The 10,941-nt window shown below is 49.3% G+C and overlaps 1 protein-coding gene across 1 annotated transcript; it reads right to left on the bottom strand.

The window, feature by feature from the left end:
• Positions 1-1,989: 1,989 nt before the first annotated feature.
• On the bottom strand, positions 1,990-8,496 carry GUITHDRAFT_78833 (hypothetical protein; the record flags this gene model as incomplete). Its single annotated transcript, XM_005823509.1, has 3 exons — positions 1,990-2,191; positions 6,689-7,352; positions 7,599-8,496. The coding sequence occupies 3 exons, from the start codon at positions 8,494-8,496 to the stop codon at positions 1,990-1,992; spliced, it is 1,764 nt and encodes a 587-aa protein (XP_005823566.1).
• Positions 8,497-10,941: the final 2,445 nt, after the last annotated feature.

Here is a 10,941-nt window from a genome sequence, read left to right as displayed (position 1 = left end):
GGAGATGAAGAAGACGATCCGTGAAGAGATGATTTGGTGGTTAGGTGGTTGGTATGAGTGAGATGTTATTGTTGCAAGGTAGAAGGTTTGTGTTTGGGTATTAAATTTCAGGTGTTCGAGTGTTCGATGATGTTAGATGTAAACAATCACATGTTACATTACCTGCTTCTTGACAAACCATTCGTATGTCATCATCGACTGGTCCAGATGTTGAACGTCCGGACGAAACCCTTCACATCGCTACAAACATGTTTGTGAGATGGCACGATCGGGAATATCCTTAAAACAATAATCGAGCATGAACATTTGATGGTCATCATTATCTCAATCATCATCATTCGTTTTTCTCATCAACACTGCAACTCAGCGTTTGCAATGAAACAGATGTATTCGTGTTTGTGTTGCAAACCTGAAGGTATCGGATGGAGTTCGTAATGACGTCACCCTGATTTGAAAAGGTCAGAAGCTCAGCCAGTGACACTCTCGTGATATCCCAACAAACATCATCGTCATCATCTCAATCATCAGCTCCATTGCGATCTTCATTACCATCTGCACCGTTACTTCCATCGTCATCATCATCATCATCATCATCATCATCATCATCATCATCATCATCATCATCATCATCATCTCAATCATCATCTCAATCATCATCTCAATCATCATCTCAATCATCATCTCAATCATCATCATTATCATCATCAACATCAACAACTCTATCCCATTAATCCTTCTCATTCAAAACCTCTCACCTTGACAATCAGGATCGCATTCTTTGGCAGGTTCTCAATGTGCATCAACCCATAACGATACACAAACCGATTTTGACTTTGATCCATCGCACGGTAATGCAGCCCAACCTGGTTGATCAGATCAGCTGGAGTAGCAGATACGTTGATGAGAAACGAGAGGCGCACGCGTACACAAAGAGGAGGAGGAGGAGCAGGAGCAGGAGCAGGAGCAGGAGCAGGAGCAAGGGCGAGGGCGAGGGCGAGGGGAGGAGACGATCGAGCAGAACTTCTTACTTGTAGCCCACACAGGGCGATGGTAGTGATCGCTGCTGCCACGTTCCTCATGGATCCTAGACATGGTCGTTACCACCGACCTTCAACTTCTCTTGTGTGGGAGCTGCAGGAAGGGGCCAGCGCAGGAGTGAGAGGAAGCGAGAGAGGGAAGAGCAGGTGAACATGCAAGGGAAAGCACAGATGAGGGTGCAGGTTCAGGAGCAGATGCGGGCAGGCATGTATCAGCAGCAGCAGCAGCAGCAGCAGCAGCAGCAGCAGCATACATTTTCCTCCTTCACCTCACCTACAAACCTCCAGATCTTCGCGGCACCCACACCAAGGAGCATGAAGGCAATGATATGCCCTTGCATCCAAAACCGCATGTGGACTCCGAAGTAGAGGGGCTGGTCAAGAGGAAGGTTGGAGAGACAGTGAAAGACAACTGGAAAACGTCAGCCGCCGTGCAAACATGCTCGCTGTTACCCATGTAGAAGATGAAGCTGCATGTGAAGGCAAATCCAGCGGTGTTGAGCCTGAGGCTGATGTGAGATAGAGAAAAAGAGATGATGATGATGATGACGATGATGATGGTGATGTAGACGATGATGATGATTGAGATGATGATGACGACGATGATAAAGATGATGATGATGATGATGATGATGATGATGATGATGATGATGATGATGATGATGATGATGATGATGATGATGTAGAAGAAGGAGAAGACAGGAATTGTGACCACCACCAGCAGCTGTCAAGCGGAAGGAGGAGTCGAGGGTGCGCAAGAGGGAGGAGGGAGGAGGGAAGAGGGAGGGCTGCTGGGACCTGCGCGAGGAGAAACAGTCGACGACGACGCGCGACAGACCGACGGCGAAGAAGAAAGGTCCGATGACGAGGGTCGACTCGAAGGTGAAGTTCTTGACGTACAGGAAGAGAGCTTCCCAGAGCTGTTCACCTATCTGACGATGATGATGGTGCGTTAGCCGATGATCATGGTGGGAGAGGAGAGACGCGGAGAGAAGGAGGACAAAGGGGAGAGGAGGAGATAGGACAGGAGGGGAGAGAAGGAAGGAAAGAAGGAAAGAGCCCCAAACACGACATTACTCGGATTTCCCTCCACCCCCTTCCCTCCTCCTCTGTTCCACAAACGTACCTTTGAATTCTCGTTTCCTGAGTACAGTCTGAATGTTCCGTACTAGGAAAAGAATTGCCGTGAGAACAAGAGAGCAGCTCCTGCACCTGCTCCTCCTGCTTCTTCTCCTGCACCTGCTCCTGCTCCTGCTTCTCCTGCTCCTGCTCCTGCTCCTGCTCCTGCTCCTGCTTCTCCTTCTTATCCTTCTCCTCCTTCTCCTGCTTAGCATCAGCCCCTCGTTCTCACGGAGAAATCTTTGAGTCTTTGATCCCGCCGTATCAAAACAACACACTGTGTCGCGTCCGCTTCAAGATCCTGATCCCGACATGTTCTTTTCCCCTCCATTTCTACCCTACCTTCCTTTGTCTATGCCCGTCTTCATGTTATGCTGCTCCTGCTCCTGCTCCTGCTCCTGCTCCTGCTCCTGCTCCTGCTCCTGCTCCTGCTCCTGCTCCATCCTCCAATGCTTCAGAACTGCATCTCCCGTCTTCATCTCACCTCCTTTCGAAGGAAATGAGTTAGAAACCCATCCACAGTATCCAGCTCCCCCCAGGCTCCGAAGGCTGCTTGCCGTCCGGCAAGGGGGAGGTACACGTAGGGGGAGAGGCCTGCTCAATATGCTCAATCTCCCAACCTGCACATCCTCATAAATCTACCGACAAGACCGGAGGCAACGAGGATGAGGAGGTTCTTGGGAGAGCAGAGGACGCTGAACCCTGTGATGAACACGAAGAGGACCAGGGGGAGGGCGTAGAAGATCAGAGTGTGCTGGTTGCTGAGCCCGAGCCCTATGGCCAACGATCCCAGGAATGCGATCCTGGTCTCACGGAAGATGTAGAACCTCACTGTGAGGTAGAGGAAGAGGGAAACGAAGAAGTTGTTCATGGCGAACACTTCAGCCTGGATCGAGTACATCCACAGCAGAGGGCAGAACGCCATGAGCAGGGACGTCAGCACGCCTGCCCACACGCTCACTGTCCACTCCCACATCCTCCTCCCTCCTTTCCCTCCTCTGTCCTTCGATAGGGATTCCTCCCACAGCACAACCGAGTGGAACTGGAACCATGCGCAGCCGGTCGACAGGAAGACGGAGAGCAAGTTAACCCGCCATGCCGGCGAGCCGAACGGAATGTTGTGGAACAGGATCGCCAGCATGGTGAAGAGAGGATAACCAGGGGGGTGCGCTAGCCCTGCTGTACACCCTGCCACTATCAACTCCCCGCTGTCGCCCCCTGGGACCGTAGGGTACATGGTCGCGACATAGACTGAGAAGACGGCTGCTATCACGAATATCCCTGCTGTTGTCGTTGCGGGAGAGTTCTCGTACACAGGAAATACTTCCCTGTTGCTCTCGTCCTTGACATTCTTGTCCTTGCCATCGTCCCCGTCCGGTCGGGCGACGGAATCCCCCGGATCCTTGCTGCGCTTGCTCCTGCTCCTGAGCTGGAACCGATTGTCAGACATGTCAAGAGGGCAGGGCGCACGATCTACGGGATGAAACCTCATGCATGTCACACAGCATCACTCAGCAGCCTCTACCTCCTCCCTCCCCCCGCAATGATAACAGCATGCCTCCTATCGAAGCATCTCGGGGGGCGGGGGGGGGGGTCGGTGTCAATGCAGGGGCAGCATCTAGGAACGCAAGCTCGGCACGGCTAGGATCGTGTCCGGATGTTCATGTCAGATGCATGGCGACCTCGCAAGATCCGTCGCTCTCCTCCTCCCCTCCCCGCCTCCACCTCCCTCACGCTCCCCTCACCTCCGCCATGGCTTGCGTGTCTGACGGTTCCAAAATAACGGAACGAGATCTCCCCGACAACCCGCAATGAATGTCTCCATGGCAGTGATGCGAATGCGCAGCAGACGCGCGGATGTAGCGACGGCAGCCGCATGAGGACGGCGACGACTTCTTCTGCAACTCAAGTCGTCAGAGGCAGCTGCTACTGCATGCGCATGGCCTCGACCATCGAGCGGCGCACAGAATGGGCCGGCCGAGCATGCACTAGAGAGAAACAAATCCACAGGACCTGATACAGTCAGAGTAGTGGGAGACTTCAGCCGGGGGGCAGGGAGAGGGAGAGACACAGAGACAGAGAGAGAGAGAGAGAGAGAGAGAGAGACAGAGAGAGACAGAGTCCTCAGTGAGGGCAGTGCCGTAGGGGCTGGAGGGAGCAGTGGAGAATGGTTTAGGTTAGTTGAACATCTTTAAGATGTTTTAAGCTGTAATATGGGCTTTACCCTGGGGCTCCGCTGAACATAACCTTGGATGCTTCGTACTCTCCCCTTGCTCTCTTCTTGTTGGATCCTTGCACCTTGACGAGAAGGTTGATGCGATCCTCCTCGTCCAATGCAGCGCTGCGATCAGTGCTAGAGTTCTCCATGTTTACAACTTGGTGGTGTGGCGAGAAGCTTTTCAAGCTCATCGATGTGGAAGGGAGAGGGCCAACAAAGTTGCAGGTGCTCAGATTCTAGATCAAACATTCTTCATATCTCCATGATTGTAGATACATTCTAGATCAAACATTCTTCATATCTCCATGATTGTAGATACATTCAATCTCTCTGATGTCGAATTTCAAAGAGGATGCAGATATCATAGGGTTGATAAAGCATCTGCGTTCATCTCAGTGACAAATGCTGTGAGACATGAAGGATAAGAGGCTTGCTAAGAGAGGCGAGAGTGCGTCGGCGGTACCCGCTTGACATCTTGGATGCTCATTGCAAAGTTTGCAAGTTGAGTCTGCCGGGAGAGGGTTGGTTGAGCACTGACAGTAGAGCTGATGCGATGTTTCCGTCAATTTTTCCATGTTTCGATCAGATGTAATTCATCCTCCAGTCGCCAGTCACATTCATGTTGCTCAGTACGGCGAAGGCTCTCCTGATGCTGCAACCTAGTCCGCTTCCAATCAACACAGTTGCATCCAATCAACACAGTTGCCGAGAGAGATAGAACAATCATCGAGTCTTTGCCACATCCTGTTTCTTCACAAACCCCTCACGGTTGTTGCTCGTGTGCCTCCTCCCTCCTTGTATCTCCTTCTTTGCCATCCTCTCCCATTCCAGCCTTCCATCAGGTGTGTCAAGACAGATTCAGAGATCTGATCTACTTGCCATGGCTGACAGATCTGATCTACTTGCCATGGCTGACAGATCTGATCTACTTGTCATGGCTGACAGATCTGATCTACTTGCCATGGCTGACAGATCTGATCTACTTGCCATCGCTGAGAGATCAATGGTAGGTCAATTCATCGCACATTTTGTCAACATACAGCTATTCTTTGTCTACGCTAGAATGCCACAACGATGGCGCAAAATTGCACAATTGTGATAGATGATAGAGCAACGCTGGCAGCATTACAAGCACATGAAACCGTATCGAATCATTCATTCAATCTGAATTCACTGTGTTGTTACTAATCAAGCAAACCGTATCGAATCATTCATTCAATCTGAATTCACTATGTTGTTACTAATCAAGCCAGCCTAGGAGACTACGAATCTTGTTCACAGGTCCAGCCCAAGCAGTAGGAACATTGAGCCATCTGTTAGGTTTGATGATTGCCTGCTTGCTTTTGAGGAGACGCTTCTGCGACTCCGAGATCATGTCTTCACTGACCGATGCTCCCTTGCAGACCAGGGACCTTTCTCGATGACTGAGATCGAAACTCAGCAGGAAGTACCCGTCGTCGCAGTACCTCCAAACCTTCAGGAAGCCATCCAGAGAGGAGGTAAGAAGAAATTTCTGAGGTCCAACCCAAAAGTCCCTGATCAAGTCTTCATCGTGCGCCTCGAGCACCTGCCGGCGGGTTCCTGTCTGAATGTCCCAAACCTCTAACCCGATCTTCTCTCCTTGGATCAAAATGGTTTGTCCGTCATGCCCAGGACTCAGATTGAGAGGCGTTCTTGGCAAATCTTCGGTTTCTCCTCCTGCCAACGGACAGAGAATGTGCTGAAGTTTCCCTGTACCGAGGTCCCTCACCTCCACCTTCCCATCAGCCATGATTAACACCAGCTTGTTGCTCTCTTGACGAAACCACAGGTTTGCAACCAACCATTCTCCCTGAGGTTTGATGGCATATCGAAGCTTCAGCTCTTTCGAGTCCCAAACTTCGACGCTTCTGTCGTAAAGCCGCAAGATGATTGAGTTCTGATCTGGCGAGAAGTGTGCGAGTTTCACTGTCTGTCGTGGAACTGAGAGATATTGAAAGGACTCCTTGGATTTTCCATATGGAGGATCGGGATTGGCAACGTCTGCTCCTTGGATACTTGCTCGCTCGCTTCTGCTGATGAAGTGTCATTAGCATGTCTAATACATGCTGCAGCATGCCTCTCTAACACAGCTACAATGTCCTCACTCGTCTCATTTACCCTCCACATACTCTTGCCATCATATGCTAATGTAATTTTCCCATGTATGGGTTGAGATATGGCCTTCTTCACCTGAACATTCACAACGTCTTGTGCAACACCCGTACGATGAACCCTCCTTGTCTTCGTATCAAAAACTTCTGTGACAAATTGGGTCCCATTGAAGAAACTCCACAATATTGTATCTCCGTTCGGTCCAAATTCCAACTTTGCTTTATCGTCATTACTTACTTGAATAGATTGAGGATGCAGAAGTTGTTCATTTTCGATGTCCCACACCTCAATCAATTGACGATCATCACCACGCAATAGAGCAAGAAACTTTTCATTTGGACTGAAAATTGCATTGATCACCGAGCTTCCCTGCTCTGAAAGGGTCTGAAGGCGCGGACCTGTTTGAAAATCTTGCTTTTCTACTCTCCCCTGCGGTGATAATGCCAGGATGGAACCATCGACAAAAACTACGTCGATGTGGACGGAGTCTCCTTTCAATTCTTTGAGATATTGCCCTGTTTCAACATTCCAAAGTTCCAATCTGCCAGTGTTTGATCTCAAAGCTAAGAACTTCTCTTGAGGTCCAAATTTGATATCAATGATCTTCTGTCCTTGTGGCTTTATCATTTGGCGCAGCTCCCCTGATTCGACGTCTCTCACTTCTATTCCGCCATCTTCGACTTCAAATGCGACAGTCCTCCCATCCTCACTGATGCTCAACTTGTCGGCGATGCCTCCATCTGCTGTTCTGATGGTACCTCGAATCTCGGCAGTCTCTACGTCCCACACTTGTATCTTTCCATCTTCAAAACTAAACGCAATAAATCTCCCATTGCACCCAAGTGCTATATCAGAAACATAATCGAGTTGTGCCTCATGGAGGTCGCCGGTCTTGATGTCCAAAACTTCTAGCCGATCATTGACGTTGTCAATCCAGAAGATCAATCCATCGGTGCCCGACTTCAACTCTCCTACATCATCCATAGCGTCCTGCAAGTGATATGCACGAGAAAGCGACCCAGTCCTTATGTCTCTAACCTCTACAACGTTACCCGAAAGCAACGCAACGGCGTGAATGTCCCACTGAAAACAAAACTGCGATATTGGTCGATCCTCTGATTCAAAACTAGTGCAGAGCATTGCACTACTTATGTCCCAAACTTTTATACTTCCATTTGACATGTGCAAGAGAAGGGCGGTCCCGTCAGGAGATACTTGAAAACTTTTCATCTCCTCACCTTGTGGCTTTATCATTTGGCGCAGCTCCCCTGACTCGACGTCTCTCACTTCTATTCCGCCATCTTTGACTCTAAATGCGACAGTCCTCCCATCCTCACTGATGCTCAACTTGTCGGCGATGCTTCCATCTGCTGTTCTGATGGTACCTCGAATCTCGCCAGTCTCTACGTCCCACACTTGCATTATTTCTTGCATCCCAGACAAAGTGAAGAGAAACAGAGTATTTCCATTTGGTGCCAAAAGCAAGTTGTATTTCCAGTCGGGTCTAACAGTAGGCATCGATGTCGGCAATATCGTATGGAGAGGTTGCCCGGTCTTGATGTCCCAAACTTTCACTTCCCAAGTAATCAATATCGCAGCTATTTTTTCCTTGCCAACATCAAAATCCACAACATCACCAACCGTGTAACGAATTTCCCCTGTCTGCACATCCCAAGCTTCCATAGTGCCATCGTCCATCAAAAGAAAGAAAGTCTTCCCGTCCATGGCGAACCATCTCTTCGTAAACCTACCTCTTGGCACTGCCATCTCATAACGGACCTTCCCATTTACTACATCCAGTTGCGTCACAACAAGGCTTTGAACGTGAAGCGTCAACGTTTTCTTGCCATCACCTAGACTCATCATTTGAATCTCTGCTCCTTGTACCGGAAAACTTCTCAACAGCTCTCCAGTCTCTACTTCCCAAACTTCAACCAACGAGTCGCGAAGTTCTAAAGCCAGCGTCTTCTCATCAGGCCCAAAACACATGAAAACGATGTCTCTAACTTGTGGATAGAAGCTGTGACGGAGCGTTTTCAGTTCTAAGTCCCATATATCCACTCTGCCATCATGATAAGCTAGAGCACAATGCTTGCCAAGAGGCCCAAGTCTTCCGCAACGAATCTTTCGATTGCTGTCGAGGGATTCCAGTATTGTTTCCTCGCCAAAGTAGGCATCTTTCAGCTGAGCTTGTTCCAGTCGAGTCTCATACAAGTATGCATGAGCTGCATTCACACGGGATAGGTCTGCTCTGCTCAAGTTGGTTCGATGGAAGATTCCATTCCTCAGTACTGCTCCTGGGATTCGAACACCGTGAAGGTCTAAGCCCGAGAATGGCACGCGAGCTGCCGTCAAGATGGAAGCTGCGTTAGCTGAAGCTGTGATAGAAAATGAATCTGAGCGGAGTCTCGAAGCTTCTATAATATCGAACAATCGCTTTTTGCAGTCAACATTGGTAGTCAACAGTTCAGCACAACGCTTGATCGTTTCTGTATCCTCGTTCAGCATACGCAGACCGAGAATGCTCCCGGTATCACAATCTTTCAACTCTTTGAGCTCTTCCATAATTGAGCTGGCAAGGAAGAAACTTCGAAAGATGTCATGGACGAAACTGATTTCTCTAGTATCTTCTTTGTTCGATGATGCCTTCCTTATTTGTACTAGACAACCTTTCAGAATATAAAGACCCAGCTGCTTCTCCTGGGGTTCACTCAAAGACAAGCAGAAGGAGTTTCTTGCCAGGGATTCGTTGCAGTCTTTGTCAAAAATCGTTAGTTGCGAACAGCCTTTTCTTTGCATATGAACCGCCAAAGCTTGTGCCGCATCCCAATATTTCCTGAAATAGTTCATATCGTCCATGCCTGTTATGCGTCGTTGGTTCGTGAGAAAGTCGAATTCTTTCAGCTTATGCCATTCGCGCCTAAACCAGTCTTCTATGTATCCTTGAAATATCATGGATTGAGAAAGGTGTTTCTGAGGTTCGGCGTCCAAAATACTAGGAAGGATCTCGAGACAAATCTTCAACGCGTATGGTGTGTTGACGACAGTCAAAAGTTCGGGCTTGAGTTCAAAGGTCTGCTGAAACTTTTCTTTGCTCCAGCTGTCGATGCTCTTAGCAGCGTGACGCTCAATGTACTGATCTAGTTGATTCTTGTCGGACAAGCTGAGAGGACACAACCAGACAATCTCCAGATCGTGCTTCCCACCTTTCGACTGTGGCCAAAACAAACTCTCCGCTCGGCTATTCCCCCTCAGCAAGTCACTTCGACACGTCACGACTGCCTTGCATCGTTTGCACAACTTTACTTCCTTGAAGATTTGTTCAACCACGTTGTCCTTGATCGACATCTCGTCGAATGCGTCAAGCACAAAGAAAAGTGAAATGCTACTCATCCATGTGTTCCAATCAGACTCCAAGAACTGACAACCGATCACTTCTTTGAAATATTTCTTCACACTAGAGCAGCTCGGAAGATGAAGGAAGACCGGATACCAGGTCTGCGTCGTCCCCTTCCATCTGCCCCCCAGCATGATTGCCCATCGCTTTGCAAGTGTCGACTTGCCTGCTCCTGCATTTCCCAGAAGAAGTAACACTTGTTTTTCATCGCTCTCCAAAAATTCCTCAAGGACCTCACTGGAAGGCCTCCCACTTCGCTCATATATTTCAGGATCACTTGCAGAACATTTGTTTTCGACATATCCTTCCAGAGCATCGTATACGCTGTCGTCATTGGCCGTCACCCTAAGGTTTTGGCGGAAGAGCTTTGGAATGTCATCCCACCATATGCTTTTTATCTTTCCTGTTGCAGGGTCAACCTTGCTAGCAAAGTCGTACTGATGACTATAGCACCAGGCGTTTATTATCACATTTGCATTGAGCGGAGCAAACGGCGGGCTCTGAGACGTCACCCTGTGTATGGAAACTTGGCTATCTCTTTCCATGGCCTCAACCATTTTGACGTCTTCGTAATAAAACTCGATCGGGTCTATCATATCCCAGGAGAACTTTCCATCCTTCGTCCCATGCGTTGCCGTGTTGATGTGAATCGCCTGTTTCTGTTCCGTCATCGCCTTCACAATCTCTTCTACATCCACCGCTTCTACCCGCACATCACTCTCCCACAGAATCTGGTGATTGCAAATCGAGCGAGCAAAGAACCGACCATTCTTTGAGTATCTCAGAACATATCTTCCGCTGGCATCCAGAGTTAGCCCCAGTTGATCAAAGTCTTTCTCGGTGCCTTTGATCAGTCTGTCGCTATGGCAGATTCCTCGCGCAATGGCAGGCATATCTTCCCTCTCCCTCTCCCTCTCCCTCTCCCTCTCCCTCTCCCTCTCCCTCTCCCTCTCCCTCTCCCTCTCCCTCTCCCTCTCCCTCTCCCTCTCCCTCTCCCTCTCCCTCTCCCTCTCCCTCTCCCTCTCCCGAAGGAGGCT

The sequence above is a fragment of the Guillardia theta genome (genome assembly GCF_000315625.1).
Source record: "Guillardia theta CCMP2712 unplaced genomic scaffold GUITHscaffold_107, whole genome shotgun sequence".
Classification (NCBI taxonomy): Eukaryota; class Cryptophyceae; order Pyrenomonadales; family Geminigeraceae; genus Guillardia; species Guillardia theta.
This window is presented reverse-complemented; position numbering and strand designations above follow the sequence as displayed.